Here is a 26,169-nt window from a genome sequence, read left to right as displayed (position 1 = left end):
TAACAATAACAGAGACAAAACAAGAGATTGAATAAAAAGAAGAAAAAAGAACAAAGCACAAAAGAAATAGACTTTTGGACAACAAATGTAACACCATGCCTTTGGATTGTTACATTGCCAGCATAGTAAACCATATGATTTTCTGATTCAAAATGTCCATTTCAGTTCACTAACACCTAGGATAATGAGCTTTATGCGTTTCATTTCATTTTTGATGACTTCTAAGTTTCTTAGATTCCAGCTTTTACATTTCAAATTTCAATTGTTAGTTGATATTCACAGCTGTTTCTTCTCAATTTGAGTCATGCCCCAACAAGAATGAAGGTTCCGAAGGCTTTGCTCCTTTAGCCTTTACTCCATGTCGTTATGACTGAGCCTGCTTTGAGAAGGCGGTTCGGTTCTTCCTCAGACATGTCTGAGTGCCTTTTGACTTAGGAGTCATCTTCTGATATCATCTCTGACGATTTTTTTCCATGAGGTTTTCAGAATCTGACAGTTCTGTGTCTGTCCATAAGATTTTTTTGTGGTTAATTTCTCAGAAGTGGGCAACCTGTTCCTTCCTTGTAGTCTGTTCTTAGTCTGGAAGCTCTGCTGAAAAATACTGGTGACATAGCTCCCAACATCGTAGTAACGCACAATCCACCACAATACAACACACTGATAGATAAGTGGTTGTATAGTATTGTTAGCCAATAGTATGGAATGTAGAACCCTGTTTGTAAAAAAAGGAAATTATACCTGTCTAGGCTAGCTTTCTAGACTATAATACATAAATTGTTGATGTGTACAAACTAAAAACTTTAGTGACTGGAGACTATTTACTCAAACAGTAAGGTCTGGAGATAGGGAAAAACTTTGACACTCACGCACAAAGGCAGAACCAAACTAAGATGTCACAAAGAAGCAACGAGAGCATGAAAATAGTACATATGTGGTAGTCCCAGACCATTATACATTGGACACCCTTAAAGGAAGAAATCCCAGCCAAATTCCAACAACCACCAATTCCATAATTATTTATATGTCTAAGGCAGGGGTGTCAAACTGGTGACCCGCAGGCCACATGCAGCCCCTGATGTAATTTTTTGTAGCCCACGATGCTCTGAAATAAAATGTAATGAGGGAATTGTGTGTACAGTATTGCCTCGATCTCCCCTAAGTGCTATTTTCTTCATAACAGTTTTTTCTATTTTCACTTTATTTCAGAGCATCGTGGACCACAAAAAAATTACTTTGGGGGCTGCCAATTTGACACCCCTGATCTAAAGCATATTAAGAAAGTTTTGTTTTAGAAGTTGTGGCAAAATGAAACTACTTGGTATGGCTCTTCCATTTATAGTCTTTCCAGCACATCCCAAATGAGTGAGTGAAAGCATACAAATAAACTGTCGCAAAAACACATTCTAACTCTTGATTGGTTAGATTTAACTTTCTGCGGGGTATATACAAAGAGATATCTCTAAAGCAGGAACAGAGTCTCTGGACCAATAAGAAAGATTCTCTGGACCAAAAGAGAGTATGCAAGATAATCTATGTGAGATGGTGACCACAACAGAAACCCTGTTTATTCCAAAAACGTTTGCCTTCAGGCAAGTGAGTGGCTTGCAAAGTGCAGTGCACCCTTGTGTATCTTTCAGAACTAAAGGAGTTGTGCAACACCTGCCTGAGCAGGCCATAGGCCAAGGGCCCAAATGGTTGGGAAGCTGAAGACCATGGAGAAGTGTGCCTTGATTTGGTCAAGAAGTGGCAGAAAGATCTGTGTCCTTAATATTGGTGTGGTTTTTTTTTTAATCATGGTTTTCAGCCTGTTAACTGCCCTGATAAAATCCTATCATTGTGTTGTCTGTGAGTTCTGTATGGCCATTGCGATGGATTATTGATTCCAGCAGAAAAGTCGAGTGCTGTGGGACAGTTGGGATAAAAGTAGAATAAAGTATGGAAGGTGGAGGCGGAGGCATGTTTGACCTCTGCTACACAGGGGTTATCCTTGGGCGGCAGATTAGGAGTTGTGTCCACTTTTGCTTTTGTGTTGCCACAGGCTAGAGGTTGCCCTCATCCCATTTCATCAAAAGTATAAATTTCTAGATCGTGAATACTATTAGAGAAAATGGTCATAAATAAATGTACAAAGTTTTGTGGTGTTTGAGTTGAATACAAATGACATTTTAGTTTGTTTTTTTTTTAAATCAGAGGTCTTTCCATAATACTAGTGGTTTTCTGGGGAGTTACATTTCTTTGGGGGGGGTGTTCAAAGGTCTCTAATGAATCACCACTTTGAAGAACCAACTGATATGTTCTGGAAAAGTTGAAAATATCCGTATAAAACCCAGCAAATTTACTTTTAGAACACATCCAAATGAAATACTTGAACATGTACATATGGAGAATGCAAAAATGTGTACAGTATTATTGTTATTTGTGGTAACTATTTAACAAAATGTACTGTTAGAACTATTTTTAAATTGTACAATTCGGGGGCATTAAGTATATTCTCATGTTTATAATCACTACCGCTGTCCATTCCAGACACTGTTCATCATCCTAAGCAGAAACTGAGTACTTAGTAAGAAATAACTTTCCACTTTACCTTGTCCCCAGCCCCTGGTAAACACTAATATATTTTTGTTTCTGTGTGATTCCCTATGTTTTGCATTTCAGATTACAGAAACCCTGCAAGTATTTTATCATTTTGTGTTTGACTTATTTTACTCAGCGTAATTTTTGAAGGCTCATTCATGCCATAACGTGTGTCAGAACTTCATTTCTCTTTGTGGATGATAATACTCTCAAGCATGTACCACATTTCCCCACAAATATATAGAGTCAAATTTATTCATTTTCAAATCACTTCTGTGCGAGTGGCCCTTGATATTTCCAAGAATTATTTTAGGACTAGACTGTTGTTTCTCAGTCTTGGTTGTTTAAAAGACATAGGTTATACATGAATATATATGTAGCTTGGCTTCAAATGTGTTAATACTTTTTGACTGTGCGTGTCATTATAAAATGGTAGACCATCAGCAGTAAAGCCTGTTTCAACAGGTTTCTCAATTTTAGAACCCAGTGAGATACAATGTCAGGAGGTTCTTCTTGTGTCCTCCCACTCTTTCTGTGCGTTTAGTCATTTGGACAATCTTTAACAAATGTGAACTCTGCTAGATGCCTGAACCCCCAAAGAACAGAAGAATGGAGGTTGCTGCTCTCACTGAGCTTATGTATAGTCTCTTATTGGTCACTTGGATTGCTCCCAAGTATTGATTATTGTGAATAATACGTAAGGGAACATTGGTGTATAATGAATTTGTTTCAGTCCCTGCTTTAGGTCATCTGGATAGAAATACTCCTACTCAGGACATATTTAAACTATGATGAACTGCATTTAGAATTCTTTGTTTAGATTTTTACAAAAAAATCTCTTGCCATAAAACCTGAGGTTAGAAAGGAAAATAGAACATATCTCAAGCTGAAAGACTTTCTGAAGAAAAAAGTTAAGCCTCAGGTTTCAATATCCACAAGCAGAATATTGATGATGCAGGAACTTCAAGAGAAGATGGAAGGAATATATAGAATCACTATGCCAGAAATAATTAGTCGACACTCAGCCATTTCATATGATTAAGGATCAGTGACACAGAAAGAAGTCCAAGTTGCCCTGAAGGTAGTAGCGATAAACAGGACTCCAAGAATTGATGGAATACCAATAGAAATGTTTCATAAAGCTGAAGCACTCATTCGTTTTGGCTAAGAAATTTGGAAGACTGACTGGAAGACATCCATATTAATGCCCATTCCAAGGAAAGATGATAACCCAGCAGAATGGAGAAATTATAGAACAATATTACTATCATATGCCAGTAAAATTTTGCTGAAAATAATTTTTAAATATTTACAGCAATACATCAACATGAAACTGCCAGAAATTCCAGCTGTGTTCAGAAGAGGATATGGATATCGTTGCTAATGTGTGATGGTTCTTGGCTGAAAGTAGAAATCTAGGAAGTATAGTCCTACTTTTCTTTTTTTTTTCCCAAATTGTTATTGGTAGTTTTATTTGGGGGATGAAATTATAGGTGCTTTTTTTTAATCTTTTTATTGGCGCTCATAAGGCTCTTATCACAATCTGTGCATACATCAAATGAGCAAAGCACCCTTATACATTCGTTGCACTCGTCGCTCTCATAATTCACCTTCCACTTGGGTTCCTGGAATCAGCTCGGTTTCCCTTTTTTTCCCCCCATCCCCCTCCCTCCCCGATCCCAGCCCTGGTCCCTTGATAGTTTATAAATAATTATTATATCTTATCTTACACTCCCCGGCGTCTCCCCTCACCCGCCTCCCCCTTGACAATCTCCCAGAGAGGAGGTTACACATAGATCTCCGAGATCGGTTCTCCCTTTCTACATGCCCTTCCCTCCTGGTGTCACCTCTCCCACCGCTGGTGTTGAAGGGTTCATCTGTCCTAGATTCCCTGTGCCTCCAGATCCCCACTGCACCGCTGTACATCCTCTGGTACAACCAGGTCTGCAAGGCAACGTAGAATTGGGGTCATGATGATTGGGAGGGGAGGAAGCGTTCAGAAACTAGAGGAAGGTTTTGAGTTTCATTGTTGTTACACTGAACCCTGTGTGGCCCATCTCCTCCTCCCTACCCCTCTGGAAGGGGTGTTCAGCTCTCTACAGGTGGGCATTGGGTCCCCATCATGCACTCCCCCTCTTTCACGGTGATGTGATTCTCACCACCACCTCACCTTTGATGTTGGAGACCTGGTCTCCTCTGTCCTTCATGGTCACCTATGTTGGTGTGCTGCTTGCGTGTGGGCTCGGTTGCTTCTGGGCCAGATGGCCGCTTGTTTGCTTTCAAGCCTTTAAGTCCCCAGACGCTATATCTCTCAGTAGCCGGGCACCATCCGCCTTCTTCACCACACTTGCTTATGCACACTTTCGTCTTCAGCCATTATGTGAGGAAGGTGATCACACAATGATTGTTTTTGTTCCTTGGTGTCTGCTACATGGTCCATTCAACACCTTGTATTCGCTTAGGCCGTGTGCTTCTTCTCTGTGGGCTTTGTTGCTTCTGAGCTAGATGGCCGCTTATTTGCCTTCAAGCCTTTAAGACCCCAGACGCTATATCTTTTTTTGATAGCCGGGCAATAGGTGCTTTTAAACTTTCTTCACTATACTTTTCATTATCCAGTTTTTGATGACTGGAGCTATAAATGTTTTGTTTTTTTTTCTGGTCTAACCAGGTCCGCAACGTAGAATTGGGGTCATGATAATTGGGAGGGGAGGACGCATTCAAGAACTAGAGGAAGGTTTTGAGTTTCATTGTTGCTACACTGAATACTGAGTGACTCATCTCCTCCCCACTACCCCAAGGGATGTCCAGCTGTCTACAGATGGGCATTGGGTCCCCATCACGCTCTCCCCCTCATTCACAGTGATGATTCCCCTCCCCGCCCTGCCTTTGTTGTTTGAGACCTGGTTCCCTCTGCCCTTCACGATCACCCATGTTGGTGTGTTGCTTCCGTGTGGGCTTTGCTGCTTCTGGGCTAGATGGCCGCTTGTTTACTTTCAAGCCTTTAAGTCCCCGGACGCTATATCTCTCAATAGCCAGGCACCATCAGCCTTCTTCACCACACTTGCTTATGCACACATTCGTCTTCAGCATTTATGTGAGGAAGGTGATCACACAATGTTTGTTTTTGTTCCTTGGTGTCTGTTACCTGGTCCATTCAACGTCCTACTATTCTGTAAGGAGATTTACCAAGGAACTATCCTAGGAAGATACCATATACACCCGAGTATAAACCAAGTTTTTCAGCACATTTTTAATGCAGTTTTTGTGGTAAAATTAGGTGCCTCCGCTGATATTCAGGTCAACTTATACTCGAGCATATACAGTATTTACTTGTGTTTTATAGACTATGCAAAGACATTTGGCTGTGGATCATACCAAACTATAGATACTCTTGAGAAGAATTGGCATCCCAGAACACTTAATTGTGCTATACAGAACCTGTACATAGACCAATAGACAGTTGTTGGAATGCAAGAAGGGAATACTACATGTTTGCATGGTGTAAAATCAGGAACAATGTTGCATCAGGGTTTGACCATACTTATTCATTTGTATGCTTATTAAATAATGCAGATAGCTGGACTACATACAGGAGAATGTAGCATTGGGATTGAAGGAAGATTTATTAGCAGTGTGCAATATGCAGATGACTCAAACTTGTTGCTGATCGTGAGGAGGACTTGACACACCAGTGAAGACCAAAGACTATAGCCTTCAACATAGATTGCAACTTACTGTAAAAAAACCAAAATTCTCAAAACTGAACCAATAACAAAATCACAATAAAGAGGAAGAATATTGAAATTTTTAAGAATTTCATTTTGCCTACGCTCACAAACAACACTCATGGAAGCACCAGTCGAGAAATCAAAGGATATTACATTGAATAAATCTTTTCCACAAAACCCCTTTAAAGTGTTGAAGAACAAGGATGTCAATTTGAGGACTAAGGTCCAGTTTTCAATCACCTCATTGTTATGTCAAAGTAGAACATTGAATAAGGAAGACAAGAATGCATTTGATTCATTTGAATTATTTTCCTGATGGACTATATTGACAGTACTATAGATGGCCAAAAGAGAAAAGAAATCTTCTTGGAAGAAGTATAGCCAGAATGCTCTTTAGAAGCAAAGGTGGTAACACTTCATTTATCTCACATACTTTGGACATGTTATCAGGAGAGACCCATCCTTGGAGAAGGATACCATGCCTGATAAATAGGGGTCATCAAAAAAGTAAGACAACCCTTTGCATGATTGACACAGCTGCAACAATGGACTCAAACATTACAATTGTGCGGATGTTGTAGAACCAGGCAGTGTTTCATTATGCTGTATTTAGGGTTACTGTGTACCACCTAACAACATTGTTAGTGTGTGTGCTATATACAGGACTGTAGTGTGCACTTTTCTCATGTCATTATTCTCAGGTGTTCCCTTTGCAGAGATAGAGCAGGCTATCAAGTCAACAAATAGGTATTCTACTTTGATCAGAACTGACTTAAAACAGTGTCATTTGGACAGAAACCCATTATAAATTGGGCACCTTCTGCTTATACCTAGGAGTAGAGCTATGAGGCCCTGGTATTCATTTCTTAAACTTTCTAGGAAACTGGTTGTATTCCTTGTAGCTACACCATTTTACATTCCTATTAGCAATTAACAAGTGTTCCAATCAATGCACATCCTTGCCAACTTGTTAGATCTTACAGTAAAGGAAGAAACAGATAACTACAGTAGTGTCGAGACTTGCTGCCAGAAAGATATGATCAGGGTGTTTTAGTTATATTAGTGGAAATAGATAATACATTTAAGACATACTGCTTCCCAGTTAAAATTACATTTAAGAAAACTTTGTGAAATTAACCATGTTTAAAGAAGTTACACCCTGGTTACTTCAAATAAACTGAAGTTACTTTGTCAAGTTAATCATTGAACTATATTTGTAATTGTTATTTTACCCATAAAGATATTTCAGGTGAGGAAAAAATAATCTTCTATTGTCATATGTAGTAAGCCTTTTAAGAAAAGTGTGGTGTAGGTAGCATTGTACTGCTACTACCTCAGAAAAAGCACTTAGAAAGAGAATAGCCATTAAATATCAATGCAAATCTATTTTTTCACTAACTAAAATTCCACTTCAATTGTGGAGAGACACGTGCACAAGTAAAACCAAAAGGAGAAATGGATGGTGAGGGGAAACTGAAGAGCCCCGATGACGTGGTAGGTAATGCGGTAAGGTCAGCAGTCTGCAACCACACACCGCTGCTCAGGAAAGCGATGAAGTTTTCTATTCCTAGAGAGACTTACAGGGAAACCCCCAGGAACAGTTCTATCCTGTCCTGTAGGTTCTCTGTGAGTCAGAATTAATTCAGTGGCAAAGGGTCGCCTACGGAGCGGAAAGAATGAGCATATACTGGAACAACCTGGGTTGCATCCTGACCCCAGGAAAAAGCTTTCATCTCTTCTTTTTCAAATGCCCTAATCCTTTTTATCCCCTCTCTTGTAAAGATTTTAACAGTTTTATTGACATGTAATTCATGTATTATACAATCCAAGGGTTTAAACATATAAAAGAGAGTTGTATATTCATCACTTTAATCAATTTTAACCTTATTCTCTTTCTTTCTTAATGGTACTTCTGTGTATGTATTGTTATTAAGTGGTATAGAGTTGATATTCAACTTTTGGTGACCATATGTGCCAGGAATGAATTACCCCAAAAGGTTTCTGATGGTCTTTACAAGAGACTAGATCTTTTTCCTACAAACATGCTACATGAGTTTGAATTTTCAACTTTTCAGTTAGTACTTAAATGCTTAAGTATTAAATTACCCATTTCTCAAATGGGGAGGAAAAGAGTGGAGACATCCTGGCCCACCAGGCCTGGAGGACAATATCCCCACTCCGAACAGCCAAAGCATAGAGTGGACCATATGGCTGATCCCAATATGAGACATGGCATCCCTTGCTGACCCATGGCCGTGTAGGGGACAACACTGGAGACTCGTGTCGGGACTGGCCTGGACTGAGCCTGCGACACCGAGGCAAAGCACTAAAGGCATGTGGCAGAGCAATGCAGGCAGCAGGGAGCTCCTGAGGGGGAGTGCAAATGATAGGCTCGGGGACCAGTGTGTGGTACCCCATCGGACTTTGTGGGAGGACCCGCCTAGAGGTCAAAAATCAGACCTTATCTATTTACAGGTTTTTCTTTTTAATTTTTTTAATTTTTTCCTTTTTTAAAATTAATCTTTTATGGGTGATTGATTTTCTATTTTGTTGTCATTGTTGTATTCTCTTGTCACTTTGTCTTGCTGTGCCTTGTTTTTTTGCAGATATATCTAGCTAAGATAGGCTGGATGAACAGTCTAGAGGAGAAAACAATGGGACTGATGGTTCCTGGGGGACATGGGAGAAGGGGAGGCAGGGGTAAGGAGGTGGTGTTGATCAACCCAGGGACAAGGGAGTAACAAGTGATCCAAAATTACTGACAAGGAGGGTATGAGAGGCCTGGTAAGGGCAATGTAAGCGAGAGAAATTACTGAAACCCAAATGAAGGCTGAGCATGATAGTAGGACAAGAAAGAACTAGAAGAAAGGACCAGGAGACAAAGGGTATTTATAGAGGTCTAAATATAGGCATGTACATATGTAAGTATATTTATATAGGATGGTGGGGAAATCTATCTACGTGCATATATTTATAGGCTTAGTATTTAGGAAGCAGATGGACATTGGACCTCCACTCAAGTACTTACTCAATGCAAGAACACTTTGTTCTATTAAACTGGCATTCCATGACGCACACCTTCCCGACACGATCGCTGAGGACAAATAGGTGCATAAGCAAATGTGATGAAGAAAACTGATGGAGCCCAGCTATGAAAAAATACAGCATCTGGGGTCTTAAAGGCTTGCAGGTAAACAAGCAGCCATCTAGCTCAGAAGCATCAAAGCCCATATGGAAGAAGCACACCAGTCTGTGTGACCTTGAGGTGTCAAAGGGATCAGGTATCAGGCAACAAAGAACAAAAAATCATATCATTGTAAATGAGGGTGAGTGCAGAGTGAAGACCCAAAGCCCATCTGTGGGCAACTGGACACCCCTTACTAAAGGGTCACAGGGAGGGCACTTGGGAGCAGGGAAAGAAAAAAAAAAGGGTCACAGGGAGGAGATGAGCCAGTCAGGTTGCAGGATAGCAACGATAAAACATACAACTTTCCTCTACTTCTTAAATGCTTCCTCCCCCCACTATCATGATCCCAATTATAACTTACAAATCTGGCTAGACCAGAGAATGTACACTGGTACAGATAGGAACTGGAAACACAGGGAATCCTGGACAGATGACCTCTCCAGGACCAGAGGTGAGAGTGGCGATGCCTGGAGGGTATAGGGAGGGTGGGGTAGAAAGGGGGAACTGATTACAAGGATCTACATATAACGTCCTCCAGAAAAGTGGGCAAAGGGAGACATTGGACAGTGTAAGATAAATGACAAAATAATAATTTATAAATTATGAAGGGTTCATGGGGGAGCGGGGAGGGGAGGGGAACAAGCAAGGAGCTGATATTAAGCGCTCAAGTAGAAAACAAATGTTTTCAGAAAGATGATGGCAATAAATGTACAAATGCGCTTAACATGATGGATGGCTGGATGAATTGTGATAATAAAATTATAACAAAATGATTTTTAAAAAAGAATTACCCATTTCTCTATAATGAATAATAGCTACCTCATTGAATTTTTTAAAAATTCATTCTCATAGGCTTTCCAAACCCACAATCTAAAGAAAGCAACTAGGAAATCTTCAAACAAGAATGGGCATGTATATTTTAAGAAATAGCTTAGTGTGTATTAAATAGTCTACCCATAAAGTTTGAAGAAAGAGATTGCATAGCACAAATAAGTTTGCTTTGCTATTATAGTTCATATCTTTTGGTATGAAAATGTTGCTTTCTCAGTGAAGTGAAATCATAAATAATTAAATGTACAATAGGAGAGTGGGTAAATAAATGATAGGACATCAAGTGAACGATTATGAAAGACTGGATAAGATGAAAAAATGTTGGAAAAGCAGGATGTGTATTATGTTTGGGGATTAAATTTATGTTTTAGAAAAGCAAACAAAATTTGGAATTCAATTAGTCTCAATGATTGTTAGATTAATAGAATTGTGAGTTATTCTTTTATTTTTCTAATTTGCCAGTTCCTGTGAGCTTGTTTTTAGAATGAAAAAAATATGTAAGACAGCTATCCCTCAGTGGAGCCAGTTTCTTATACACAAAATAATAACTTTATATTCCTTAATGCTAGAGTCTAATCAGAGAAATGGCTCATTAGTCGTAGGCATGCAGCATTTTATTTATAATATTTTTCTGTCGGCTCTCATAACGCAATCTACCATATTGAATATATAAGAAACAAAAATTAAAATGTTTACTTAAAATTTTTTTTTACTGTTGCAGATTTATTTGCGGTTCCTAGATTATCAAATGGAGCACTCGAATGAGTGCAAGAGAAACTTCGTTGCAGTCTACGATGGAAGTAGCTCGATTGAAAATCTGAAAGCCAAGTTTTGCAGCACCGTGGCCAATGATGTCATGCTTAAAACTGGAGTTGGAGTGATACGGATGTGGGCAGACGAAGGTAGTCGCCTTAGCAGGTTCAGAATGCTCTTTACATCATTTGTGGAACGTAAGTAAATAATTCCTACAGCGTTGACATATTTTACAGTTTTCCATAACTCAGAATACGCTTATTAAGCATTTACTTTTGAGAAATGTTATGGTCATCACAAGGACCTCTACTGGAGCAGTGGTTAAAATGTTCACCCACTAACTGAAAGACTGAAAGTTTAAACCCAGTAATCACTCCATGGGAGGAAGATGTGGCATCCATCGTCCTTAGAAATTTTTAACTTTGGAAACCCTATGGGACAGTTCTTTCTTGTCCTATAGCATTGCTATAGTCAGAAGCAACGTTGAGAGCTAGGGGGTTGGATTTTTTTTTTCGAATATGGTCTTCATAGAGGATAAGGATATAACTAAAATTTGGTCCTTATTCTCAAGGAACTGATTGCGATGAGTGAAAAAGGCATGTCAGTACAGAAATTCAGTACTAAACAATGTATAAAATATTTTCCATCAAGCTTTTCTAAATTTAAAATTATCAGTAGTGTTAATTCAGCTAAGTAGATAATTAGGACTCCACTAAACAATGGCCATCAAAAATCAGGCCAGCGAGTCCAGATTGTTTTCTTGTTTTTACTCTTTATTTTGAAATAACTTCATATATATTGAAACTTTTCCCACAAGATCTGGTTCAAGATCTGTTCTGGGGCCCTGCATTACTCATAGCTATATTCTCAGGCTAGTATACTAGAACTAGCTTCTGGGATTAATGGGTCAAAAAGTAAATGCATATGTAGTTTAGTTTGATACTGCCAGGTACCCCCACTTCAGAAGGTTTGTGTCTTTTTTTAATAAATTTTGTTTCTTTGCCTTAAAATTGTTATCTTTAAGATTTTATGAGCATGTGGGACTATTTTCATATTAAAGGATGCTCTTGTTCACTTACAGACTCTTACTAGCTTAAAGTGGAAGAATTTTGAGGACAGATTTTAGCATTCTACCCTTCAACCCTAGAAAATTTGAATAAAGAAGCCACCACGTAGAAAAGTTAATGCTGCGGCTGCCTTTTTTGAATTTCTCCTAAAAGCCCAAATGAGTTATTGCTACTTCCTGTTACTTATGTTGTATAGGCCATGTTACATTCTTTTCACAAGAGACCTTTCAGAAATTAGCATCATAATGTTTTCTTGGTTTTGAATGGTCTTTAACTTAAAACCTACATTTGCACAGGGCTGATGACTTGCCACTGACCCTTTACTCAGATTTGTGTTCTACATGAAGAACACTACTGCACACATAAGGCTGAGCCCTGGCAGCAAAGTGTGCTGCTAGCTGCAGTTCAAACTCGCCAGCTGATTCAAGCGGAGACGATGAGACCGTCTGCCCCCATGAAGATTGACTATGTATCCCAGAAACAATAATGGGAATAGCAACACTACAAGGGAAAGGGGAGTGGAGGCAGGGGGGGTGAGGGGCAAGGGGAGCAGGAGGAAAAAGAAGGAACCGATAGCAATGATAGATGTACAACACCCACCTCTGAGGGGTCGAACAACAGAAACATGGGTGAAGCGGTACAGTGGATGATATGAGATATGAAAAAATAACAATAAAAGTTATCTAGGGTTCAAAAGAGAGGATGGGGGGATGGAAGAAATAAAGAGGGGCTGATAATAAGGGCACAAGTAGAAAGATAATGTTTTGATAATGACAATGGCAACATATGTACAAGTTTGCTTGGTATAATTGAATTATAGATTATTGTAATATTTGTAAGAGCCCCTAATAAAATTATTTAAATTTGAAAAAGGAAAATATATATATATATATATTTGCCAATGTGAAAACCCTTTGTCCTATAGAGACACTATGAGTCGGTATTGACTGGATGGTGGTGGCTGTAGTTGAGTGTTCACATCATTTTATGCCCTGACTGATGAAAATGATATATTGGCAAGCTACTAGCAGATATTTTTCATAAGAAATTTGAGGACTGATAAGTTTTTCTACACTGATAATTTTAAGATGTTAGTCTGCAGCTGACATAATTAATAAAATTATGGCTGCAAGGCCACACATAGGTACATTCCTGTATTTATCATTTTAAAGCCATTTTAGCCAATCATCCTTATTTACCCATACCATGAATGCACTCATTTAACATTTATCATGTAAGATCTGATAACATGAAGATATAAAAATTGATAAAACAATCCTTTCCCTAAAGGACTAGACATCACTTAGGTTATATGGAAAAGAATTGAAATGATATCATTACAGAATTCACTGTGATAAAGTCATTTTGATCATAAAACAAAATACTCTCCTATTTAAGTACAAGTTACTTCTGGCATACAGCATCAATTATTCAGCAAGTGATCGTGGGGATAGGTATATTTTAGAACATGGAAATGTTAATTGAGGCTATTACAAAAATTTCAATGAGTTGAACTAAAACATAGAGTTAGTACATATTTAGGCCTCAGGTCGTGGTAGAGGGAGCAGAGTGTAATAAGCCATGCAAGGTAGAATAAAGCCAGAATATTAAGATACTTTAAATTAAAGGCTGATTTACAGATTTTGGAGAGGTTTAAATTACAAAATGAGAGCTGTCCAAACCACAAAGGTTTGAACCAAAGCAACGCCACTGAGGACAAAGAAGAGAAGTAAGTCGATACATTTTGGACTAATCAAGAATGCAAGGTACGGATGAATGAGTCAAGGACGGAAACCCTATCATTTGAATCTGACCTATTGGAAAATGGAAATTAAGCATTTTCTAGTTTCTGGTTCTTTTGGACCTACTGAATTCCTCAGGCAGTTAGCCTTTGCAGTGGCATTTGCCATGAGGAACTTGGCTACTGCACTATACCACTCCTGAGCTTGCAGCTAGACTTCTCTTTTTAGCAAAGACATTAAAGCTACTGCCATAGAGTCCATTCTGGCATCATGGAACACTGTGGTGCAGGAGAACAGCTTCGCAGGATTCCCACAATCAACTCCTCATAGAAGCAGACTGCCTTTCTTCTATGAGGCAGTTGATGGGTATGAACTGCCGACTTTTCAGTTAGCAGCTAATACTAACATGCCACCAGAGCTCCCTATAAAGACATAGTTGGTGAGAAAATCATGTTAACATTTTCCCTCCATTTATTACCAGCATCTATTTCTGTTGTGACCGGTACAGTGTCTGTAAGCTACATATTGCTTCTCAGCTTTTGACATGGCCAGTTCAAGTTGAAATAGGCTATAAATGTAAAAGTACATCCAGTATTTCAAAGACTATAAAATAAAACATATCTGATATGTCATATGTTTGTTAAATGTTGAAATAAGGATGTTTTAGATATACTTTCAGGGATCCCAAGATCACCCATACATTAGATGATTTGCATTTAGCAAAAGGATAAAAGACAGAATCAGCTAAGGAAAAAGGCATTTCTTTGCGCGGGCTTCCTTATACCTTCTCTGTCTTGTGGGGAGGGGGCTGAGGACACGGAGCATATCGTTTCTGCGTTGATGGAAAGTGCAGCTTTCTGTGCGGCTTTTCTGTCCGAGGAAGCCCATTAATGTCGGCAGCTGACATTTTTACTTTGGAAATGGCATGAAGACACCATCTGCCTGGCACAAAGCAAAGTTCCAGACTCCCAGAAAGAAAGGATATATTCAACATAATGACATCACTTGCACAAGCTATCCATTCCTAGGGGGCCACTTTATCTGTTAGATCTCCAATGCCAACCAAAAGCCCAACTGTAGTAGCAGGACCTTCTAAAGATAGCAACTCCGGGGCCACAGTATTCACTTTTTTCTATGCACAAATTGGCTTAAATAAAATACACTAATAAAATTACTTTCTTTTGTTTCCTAGCTTGCATGTTTTGGCTCACATTTATTTTAAATAGCCCTAGTGTAAATCTTATATGAGAAATTTTCTGCTTTATTAGTAAAGGTATTTTCTATATATATGTTCAAGATTTCTCAATATAATTCTGATAATTAAACAGGTGAAAAGACTCCTTCAAGTGATACTTTTATATTACCTAATCACTAAATGTAAGACTGCAATAGACTTTGGATTCCAAATTTAACTTTTACCTAAGAATAATAAGAAAACTTCCCCTGTGTGATAAAAATTAGGGGATTTAAATAATTTTTATGAAAGTCTCAGTTTGAAATTTTCCCTGCATTAAGAATACTTCCGATCTCAAAACAGTAAATTGTTTACATGTTTATCATTATTCAAACTATTAAACTTCCTTTTGCTTGGCCCCAAACTGTTATGTGTTGTAATTTCTGTGAATACATCCAAGAAAACAGTATTTCAGGTTTATATTTGAGAGGTTCACGTCATACCTACTCACGAGGTTGCAGATTGACTAAAACCGTAAAATTTGACTTAAAGGGATGGTAAACAGTAGTACTCAGTATGTGTTTGAATTTTTCCCGAGCAGTAAAGATGGATATATATCTGGCTGTTTAAGAAAGGATATGGATGGGTTCAGGAAGATAATTTCTAAGCCTCGAATTGTGAAAGTGGCAGAATATATTTTTGTTAGACTAAGTTTGTAATTGGATTTGCAGTGACATATTGCTTAAGGGCCTCCTCTGGGCTTAGTTAAAGGATGGAACCATCTTCCAGCATCATTGCCAATTCTCATCAAAAGTGGAAGGGAGTGGAAAATCCCAGCCTTCCTCCCTCTGACCCAGACTGAGTGTGAGGGGCCGGTAGGGCCCTCAGACTGTCAGAGAATGGCTCACACCTGGCACTAGTTTTGCTGTTGTCTTTGCTCTTTATTTGGAAGCCACTGCCACAGAGTCAGTTCTGACTTACAGCGACCCTAGGGAGCTGATAGAGCTGCTCCCTAGCAGTTCTGAGGCTATAAATCTTCATGGGAACAGAGAGCCTCATCTTTCTCCTCAGAGGGACGAATGGATTTGAACTACTGACCTAAAGGTTAGCAGCCCAGTAGTTCTCCTGTTCTCCTCCTCATTCATAGACTTAAAATTTAGTCATATTACTGTGTTACATTGACGTGTGTCATTAGCATCCCATATCAGTTGGTGATACTTTTGACTCAAAAATGGCCACCATGCTCAGCTAATAAAAGCCCTAAAGTTTAAGATATTTTAACTATCAATGTAACAGTTCTCTAAAACAAAATCTGATCGCACCAATACGGAGTTGAATTAGTTGTGAATAATTTGGAGAGCAGTTGAAACAACTAACAAAAACTGAGGATCCCTTCTTCTCACTCTAACCAATAAGAAGCACCAAGTAGAAAGCCTGCTGCCGAGTTAGAGAGACCCAAGACACATCTGTGGGACGGAGGGCTGCAGAAGACAACACTGCGAGCCCGCAGTGCTGTTTGTAATCTTTCCAACAGGTCTTGAAAATAGCTTCTATGGCAAAAGGTAAATGTGAAATAGATAAAACAGACTGGAGAATTAGAAGATAATATGTGGTACCAAATAATCTCTAATAGAATTGTGGTATGATAGCTATTTTTATAAATGAACCATTCCAAACTGTTCCTATTTTTGCTGTTTGTTGAATTCGAAATTTCCCCCATCTGTGTAATAGTTTTATGATATACAGGGCACACTGAAGTGAATATACTAGCCAGTTTTGTTAAAAAAAAAAGACTTTCCAACATCTTCCTTGGTTCTTCAGTTCTTAACCAAGTGGCTTATTAATATGACTAATATTTTCCTGAAGCATCGATCTTTTTTATAATCAGAAAGTACTTGTTTTAATATGTTAAATGATACCATTATGAAGATGAACATTCTCAATGAATTAGTCCTTAGTTACATAAGTACTTTTTCACTGAGAAAAGTATCAGTAATATTGAAAGATCATTCATCCAGAGTCTCAGGTAGAATTCTTATTATCCTGTTTATTGAGGGGACACTAGAGCGCAGAGCAGCTCAATGTCTTAAAAGTACACACGTAGTAAGTAGTTTCTCTTTATGGCCCACTGTTGGCAGTTTGTTTCCACTTTCTGCTCTGCAGCACTGTTCCCCAAGTTACTTACAGTTCAGTCTTCAGTCACAAGAGTCACCTAAACAAAACATTTATTAGAGTATGTTTGGGGTCTACTGGAGCCCTAATAAGTTTTACCTGTTTTCCAGCCCATCCTCAAAGCCAGTTGAAATATAGACTAAAGGGGATTGGGAAGACGAATACCATGCTATCAGTTTTACTTGACAGTGTAATTGGAAAATATGGTTAGATATTTGTTAGCATCTTAATACTACACCATAGAATTTCAGGCTTTCCTGGAGGGAACAGACATGGGCTTAGCTAGACAACTGGCTGAAGGCCAGACCTGTAAGATTAATAGCATACAATTGCAGAACTGAATTTTGCTTCCTGCAGGCTGCTGTTTCCCAAAGTAAATAAGAGAAGGCATGAGCTATGAATCACTAGCTCCTGATCCTAAATTTATCAATAAAATAATTCACTCTTTTTCCTCTAGGGAGGAACAAATGAGCAAAGAAAATTCAGGAGTATTAATCTAAAGCGAGCCTTCTCTTCAGAAGGAAAGAAATATCTTGGGACTGTTATTTTATGTATTTAAGGTGAAAGCTTACACAACAAATTTGTTTCCCTATTAATTTTCATGCAAATTGCACCATATGACATTGTTTAAATTTTTCACAATTTGTCAGCATTCTGATTTATTTCTAGTCTGTTTGTTCTGTTTCTGTTGATCTAGATTCCCTTCCTCGTTTTACCTTCCTGTCTTTGCATTTGAGTAAATGTTAACTATGGCAGCACTTTTCAGAGGCTGACTGCACATTCACTAGTGACATTTAAAGGGATGGGGACCCGGTAGTCCCATTATAAATGTGGAAGAGATTATTTATCTATCCAGTGAAATTTTGCATAGAATTTTATTTTAAAATAAATTTTTAAAAGAAAGTATAAAATAATCTTTGAGACTTTTTTCTGACAGAGTGACATTCACATATTTTCTGGAAATCAAAAATGTATAGAACTATTATCAAACTATTTTGTTAAGTGGAGGGAAATGTAAGCTGTCCTACTTCTTGACTGTCAGATTTTTAAAATGTATCTTTACATGGTGCAATATTCTATAAAACGGTGTACTTCTGTCTAGAACTTTATTTCCTCATAGAAGTACATCCAGAGTCATACTCCAGTATAACAAATGTTTACAAATACAACGGGAATTGCTAAGTCGGAAAGTATATGGAGTATGAAAAGAATGCACAGAGTGATAAGGTAACTCGAGGAAAACTAAGGCTGTCTTCCCAAAGAGAGCAACATTGGAGATGTCCTTGAAGGATGTGTGTAGGGGGTCCCCAAGAATGGAAGGAGGTGGAGACATTCCAGGCTGAAAGCACAGCACATTCCAAATATGAAATCACATGAATTGTGAAATTGCTCTGTTACACCTTTATCATCTTTAAATTTTTAGGAAAAAAATTTACAACAGGAAATGTATTCTTTTTTTTTTTAATCACTTTATTGGGGGCTCATACAGCTCTTATCCCAATCCCTACATCTATCCATTGTGTCAAGCACATTTGCAGATTTGTTGCCATCATCATTTTCTTTTTTTTTATCATATCTTTTTATCAGTCTAACGGTAACTGATGGTCTTTTTTAAGTTTTTTTTTTTAAAGGAAATATATTCTTAAGAGCGTGACATAAAAATGGCCTTTTAGTGTCCGAGAAATCTTTCCACGGGACAGGATCAGAGACAGGATCTTTGTCCTATCTTTTTATAGTAGAGTTTATTCATGGACAGGTCGTGGAAGTAAGAAATTAACTGTAAAAGTTAATATAAAATTCAGAGATATTTTCTGAATCTGTATGTTCCTTTTCAGTAACACCTTTCTCTATCTTCCTTCAGCTCCCTGCACAGGCAACACTTTCTTTTGCCATAGCAACATGTGCATCAATAACTCGTTAGTCTGTAACGGTGTGCAAAACTGTGCCTACCCGTGGGATGAAAATCACTGTAAAGGTGAGTTCACCCAAAACGCCAACCTTTTGTAGAGAGAAGTAGCCATTTCTTTTCACGAAGGAAAACTTTGTCTTTTTCTGGAACAACTATGCTTCATTTCATTGTTTTGGCATAAATGGAGACATAAGAATGCTCTTTTTAAGTGGAACAAAGGCCTTCGCAGGGTTGTTGATCAAAGTCAAGAAAACGATTGTTTTCCACTAAAGCATTTTTGGTTTACAAATGTTTTTTCTTTTAAGTAGTTCAAAAGTACACGTGCTATTTCATGTTATTTTACTTTTTTATTGTTAAGCTAGTCATTTGTAAAGAAACTTAATTTAGTTCTTAATTTACTTTAAAAACAGTTTAGAAGATTTTTCTCTTAAAAATTATATGGAAATGCTGTTTAATAACAAAATTGATTCATTGCTAAAAACGGATTCAACATTACAGTGTGAAAGTAGACCCACTCTAGAAACTGCATATTTTCATTTTGTGAAATTTCCTATATGACTTGTCTATAAGCTAGTTGTCAATCATTGTCTCAGAAGTAACCAGCAGTTCAGCCAAATAATGTAATCCGATGATGTCATCATGAGTCCTTGACAGGAAGATTGTCATTCAAAAGCAGTAGAACATGACAATGTACCTGAGTGAAGTTCTCCTGTGTTATAGGATTGCTAAGTTGAAATGGACTTGATGGCAGTAGGTTTATGCCTCTCAGTGAAATTATGATGTCCTTTACATTTCTGTATTTTATGTAGGGCCGTTTCCATAGGTTGTTTTAACCATTTGACTTAAAAACTCATTTTAAATTGAATCGTCTTAAGTGGATTTGACGCAAAATACCTTACACATTGTGGCAGGACTTGTGTTAATGAATTTTGAAAGCTTCGGTGTTTCTTTATTTCTTTCCACAGAGAAGAAAAAGGCAGGACTATTTGAACAGATCACTAAAACTCATGGAACAATTATTGGCATTACATCAGGGATTGTCTTGGTCCTTCTCATTATTTCTATTTTAGTACAAGTGAAACAGCCTCGAAAAAAGGTCATGGCTTGCAAAGCTGCTTTTAATAAAACTGGATTTCAAGAAGTGTTTGATCCTCCTCATTATGAGCTGTTTTCACTAAGGGACAAAGAAATATCTGCGGACCTGGCTGACTTGTCGGAAGAGCTGGACAACTACCAAAAGATGCGGCGCTCCTCCACTGCCTCCCGGTGCATCCATGACCATCACTGTGGATCGCAGGCATCCAGTGTCAAACAGAGCAGGACCAACCTCAGTTCCATGGAACTTCCTTTCCGAAACGATTTTGCACAACCACAACCAATGAAAACATTTAATAGCACCTTCAAAAAAAGTAGCTACACTTTCAAACAGGCACATGAGTGTCCTGAACAGGCCCTGGAAGACAGAGTCATGGAAGAGATTCCCTGTGAGATTTATGTCCGGGGACGTGAAGATTCTGCACAAGCATCCATATCTATCGATTTCTAATCTTCAGGATGACATTAATTAGTATGTGTGTATGCAGCCTGCAGAGCCCCTATTTCCAACAGCCATCCTTTTCTCCTTGATCGGAGAAATCTAGGAGGAAGACCTTCATTTGCCATTAACAGCCTATTGTAATGGTGAAGTTTTTATTCGCTCAGGCAGTCTATGTTAAAGCAACCGAGAAGCTTAGTCCATGCAGTGAAAAATATCAATCATCTATTGCTTGGTGTCATAAAACAAATCACTAGTTAAATAGTGTTTCAGGAGGTGAATGGTTGTGTGGAGCCAGGCTCTCAAGCTGCCTGTTAGTTTCAACACCAGGAATACTGCTCTTGAGTAATTCGATAAGTGTTTTGATCCACAGTAAGCTTCAGATTTTCATGACCTTTTAAATTTACTTTGTTTTCTTAATTTTGTCTTACATGCCAATAATTTTGCATGCTATTAGGAAGGACCAGTTCCTAAAGAAGGACATAATGCTTGTGAAATAGGCTCAGTCAAAAAGGGAAACCTTCCATGAGATGGACGGACCACAGTGGCTGCAGTAATGGGCTCACATGACAATTGTGAGGACGTCGCAGGACCAAGCAGTGTTTCCTTCTGTTGTGCATATGTTCATTTTGAGTCAGAACCAACTTGACCACAGCAAGTTAAAATTCTACTATTTCAGTTTTTTACATAAATTCAAGTGGCCAATACAGTGCACTACACATATTTCAGTCTACGCATTTGTTCTTGAATTTGTCAAATTATATATAGTTATTATGAGAAGTACTACTTAAGACCCAGAGTTATATTTAGCTATGTCTTTTTTCTTGACAAATTCTTATAATGTTGACTTTTAATTACTACATTGGTGATCATTATCTTCTACAAGAAGTAGATGATAGATGTATTGCCTTTTTGTCATTTTTCACTTTTCTTACACTGAAAATCTTCGTAACACTGGGTTGCGTGTACCATTGCCAGTTATAACTAGAAGCTTAAAAAAGATAGAAATGTCAAGCTTTTGAAATTTCCCAGATGTGGCCCCATCTAGTGACACAGCCAGTTGATCACGGTAAAAGTGAAGAATCATTCCATTCACTCTATTAGCAGTTTCATCGTCCTTAGATCTGATTTGCTATTAGGTTTTGAAAAAGATTGTGTAGGTTGTTGATTTCATGGCATATGGTAGCCAAGGTTCCTATGAGAGTTAATGGGAAATTACTTTTAAAAAAATTGTGGGGAGAGGTCAAACGCTTACAGACATCCTCCCCAGGGTAGTTAGAAACCTTATCTTTCTTTAGATTGCTCCTTACTTGGGACAGACTTTTTTTAATGGCATTTTGACCTTGTTTTTTATGGTATATAAAATGATAATTTATAAACATGATCTATAAAAATTCATTGTGTTTTTTAGAATTTTAATATTGTTTGATACTTTACAAATTTTATTAAATCAAGATTAAAACCGACAAGACAGATTTCTTTTCATTTTTCACATTAGCAGCCTTGAATACAAATATGCTGTGATGAAACTGTAAACTATAATTTATTGTAAAGACCTTGGTAATGTGTATATAAGCTTGTTGTTCCTTTTATTGTATTTTTGTTATAAATTTTTCACTGTGTAGTATTTATTGCTCTAAATTACAATACAAATCTTGCATTAATATATAATTGTGACATACCCTTCAGCCATGTTATTTATAGCATTGAGATTTGGGATCTTAAGCTATGTATGGCAAAGAATTAGTGTTTTAAATTATAACTAGTAGACATGCCATGTTTTCTGTGTTTTTGATAGTAGATTCTCAATGAGTTTAACTGGATTGTGTTCTTTTAAATATTACATTGATATATTCTCTAAGATTAGGGAAAAGTATGACCTTTAAGTATGACACATACAAAATGCCCCTCAAAATGTGTTTCTTACATCACATTTTTAAAGTATATAATACCCAGGAAATATGAAAACCTACGCATAGTATATCCATAGCTTATTTTTGTTTCCTTAAAAGTGTAATTTCCTCCATTTTAAAATGTAACTTGAAAAAGTAAAAAGACAATGAATGTAGTATTCAGTGAACTAATTCCAGAGCCAGTTTAGGTAGCTAAGTTCTGTTGGTATCTCTGTTGAATAGGCTTTCTGATACGTAATTTACACCAACCAACCTTTGAATGGCATCATTAAAAAGTTATAATAGCAGCTGATTGTTTTAATTATGAAAGGAAAATTAGCATGTTTTCTATGTAGAATTGTATCTACTCAAAAAATAACTGTTGAATCCACCTTTAATCTCTGTAGTAGAAAAAATACAGTATGCTTAAACACAGTACCTATAGTCACTTGTAATTGTATTTTCACTTTTGAAATTTCTACCTTTTTAAAGGGCTTGAATTGACTTCAAGTAGACACAGCCTTTACTGAAGACATGAAAGTTAAATTAGCACAAAAGTACAAGGTTTCAGACAACTCAAGTTAAATTTGGACAACAAATTTGCTTGTAAGTTTTCTGACTGCAAAAACAAATGAAACTCTGTTTTTGACCATAGAAAATGCAAACTTATTTGAAGAGATTCCGTTTCTCTTGAATTAAGAGTATATGAGTGGTATTTTCTCAGGATTTAATCAGAATAAAATGACATCACAGTGGCATATCATCGTGTCATGAGGACACATTTAACCATTTAGAAACAGTATTATCTGTAGACTAAGAACTAGATAATAGGTAAGTGAGTCTTAGATTCATGTATGTCTTCATTGAACTATAAACTCTACCAAATCAAACCCCACTGCCAGCTCATTAATTTCTATCTGCAGCCCTATGGGACAGAGTAGAATGGCTGCATAGGGTTCACCAGGCTATAATTTTTACAGAAGCAAACTGCTATATCTGTCATGGAGCAGCTGGTGGACGTAAACCACCAACCTTTTGGTTAGTAGCTGGGCATTTATTATGCCACCATTGAACCATAGGTAGATTTTAATGCTGCCAGAGTTGATCCAATCAAGAGCCATATGTATTGATTATATTTTTAAAAATAATTGACATTAATTCCAACTCATGGCAACCCCATGTGTGTCTTAGTAGAACTGATTAATTGAGTTGTCCAAGGCTGATTTTCCCCCCAGATATGGATAGCCAAGACTTCTTCCAAAGCATCTCCCAGGAGACTTGGCCTATAACCTTTTGGATAGCAGCCAAGCATTTGTACCACCTGGAAACCTCCAGATGATAATTAGATCTCATCTCTTAAATGTTTGTCAGTATACCATAGGGAAGAGAGATCATGGAACTAATACATTCTAACCATTTTCTCTTGCCATTTTCTACTTGCCATCAATACAGTACTCTTTGCAGGAAGCCCTAGTGCCACTCAGTTGATAACGAAAACAGCCTGTAGGGTTGTGATGAGTTGAAAGCAACTCACAGGCAATAGGTTTTTTATCGTTTTTTTTAGGTCAGTGGGAAAACTGTAGTTTACTCACTGCCACCAAGTCAATTCTGACTCCAGCAACATTGTAGGACAGGGTAGAACTTTTCCGGGGGGGTGGGGGGGTGTTCTGAAATTATACTAGAGTAGAAACCCTATCTCTCTCCCTGTTTGCTGCTAGCATTTTCACACTTGGGGTTAGCAGCCTGATGCGCAACCATCACCCCACCAGGGTTTCTACAGTGAAATCCCTAGTCATAGCAAGAACATGACTTTCAATCATCTTGTGGAAGTTACAAACAGAAAATATAATAGCTCAGTATTAAATCTATATCCTTAACTGCAATTCTGAAAGCAGAATATGTCTTAAACATAAGATTTGCATTAAAGAGAATATCCATGTTCCCATATTGTCATGTCTGGTGGAATTCAGTATAAGATAACCCAAACTTAGAGGAAATTTACTAATCTGAACAACTAAGCTATTTAGCAATAAGGTTCAATACTCCTTTGGGGGAAAGGGTCAGTATGGGAGGCCAAAACGAAGGGAATTTCTACATTTCACAACACAAAAGAATAAATGTTGCTTTACTAACATGTGGTGTCAGATTGTTTCAAGGTCAGCAGCTCTAATCCACCAGCTGCTCAGAGTGAGCCTTTGTTCTTCCCATAAAGATTCATAGTCCCAAACCCACAAGGGCAGTTCTCGGTCCTATACGGTTGCTATGAGTCAGAATCGACTTTTTGACAGCTTTTGTTGTTTCATGTAACAGATAATAGAACTTCCTAAATACCCAATTCTGATGGTTTTTATGCTTTAGCTGTGTTTAAGGAGGATGCTTCCTTTTTGTGAATTGTATCAACTGGGATCTCAAGGGTAATTCTCAAAATGGATTTTCTCTTATGTCTCCTTTCTTGTTCATGTTGCTAAGAATAATATGTCCTAAATCAGACTGATTAGACAGACACATAAGGAAACCCCCACCCTTTTGTGAGAGAATAAAAGGTCCAAGAAAGTCCACCTTCAATACTGTGAAGACCAAAGCCCAGGATGGGAAGTGCGTCCCCACCCCAGAACTGCTAGCCCTGCTCTTTGATCTCCATGCTTTGCTGGCTGTAAGATGTTAAGTCAGGCATCTCTGAGTAGCAGCCCAGGTGTTCATTTAAACTGTCAATCATTCTGATTTTAAAATGAAATTTTCCGTATTTTTTCACAGCATTATATTTCACCTTAAAAGCACCTGTAACATCTTGTTCTGCAGTTTTGTTGCTGTGATTTCTTAGCACCTGCAAACTCTGCAAGACAATGACTGTGACTTTTTAATAAACACTGTTAACAATTTATAGGCTTAGTACTAACTAGAGCTGCCAATGTTTTTGCTTTTGTGATCTTTGTTAGGTCTAAAAGGGACTATTGTATACTAAAAATTAAACAGTTGTGCACTACATCCCTTGAGTTTGGAAGAATGATTTCAGTTGTGAGCCAATGTAACAGTTTGATCTGACTTTTTTTTCTTGATGAACTTGAACGCCATTCTACAGGATGAGAAATTTTATTTTTAAATCCATTCTTATTTACAAGGAAATGAAAACATGTTTTCTAAATTATGAGAAGCAGAAATGTCCCCAAATGAGACTCCATTCACAATACTTCCTGTGTAAAAATGTCTGATCAAATCTTCAGGAAAAATACAGACTTCATAAGTGGGCAGTGTAATACTTTAAAGTGTTAGAAATCAATTTATCTTTGGTTGAACAAGCGGATGAAGATAGCAATAACTATCATGTGCTGATTTTGACTGGATTTTCTTCATCAGGTGAGATTTCCACAGAAAACTTCATTGTTTTCTTTTATTCTATCTTCAAGAAGGGGGGAGGAAATGCTGAGAGAAAAGTCGTTTTTCTCTTGCTTAGCAGTGGGGCATTAGTATTCAACAGAAGTACTGTACTAAATTCTGGGGCTGCTACTGAAATGTCCTCCTTAAATTCTGACTTTCCACGTCTGGCATGCTGCCTAAATGCAGCTCAGTGTGTTACAGTGTAGATTGTAGTCCTACAAATTAATG

The 26,169-nt window shown here is 37.8% G+C and overlaps 1 protein-coding gene across 2 annotated transcripts in view; it reads left to right on the top strand.

Annotated features, from left to right (window-relative positions):
- The window catches only part of NETO2 (neuropilin and tolloid like 2), an 85,636-nt gene extending 60,085 nt beyond the window's left edge, over positions 1-25,551 (top strand). For both annotated transcript variants that reach the window (XM_075537355.1, XM_075537354.1), the window contains exons 7-9: positions 11,045-11,273; positions 19,093-19,206; positions 20,106-25,551. In XM_075537355.1, coding sequence (XP_075393470.1) covers positions 11,045-11,273; positions 19,093-19,206; positions 20,106-20,686 — 924 coding nt within the window. In that variant the 3' untranslated portion in view covers positions 20,687-25,551. The remainder of the gene's footprint in view (positions 1-11,044; positions 11,274-19,092; positions 19,207-20,105) is intronic.
- The last annotated feature ends 618 nt before the right edge of the window (positions 25,552-26,169 follow it).

This window comes from Tenrec ecaudatus, chromosome 18 (genome assembly GCF_050624435.1).
Source record: "Tenrec ecaudatus isolate mTenEca1 chromosome 18, mTenEca1.hap1, whole genome shotgun sequence".
Lineage (NCBI taxonomy): Eukaryota > Metazoa > Chordata > Mammalia > Afrosoricida > Tenrecidae > Tenrec > Tenrec ecaudatus.
This window is presented reverse-complemented; position numbering and strand designations above follow the sequence as displayed.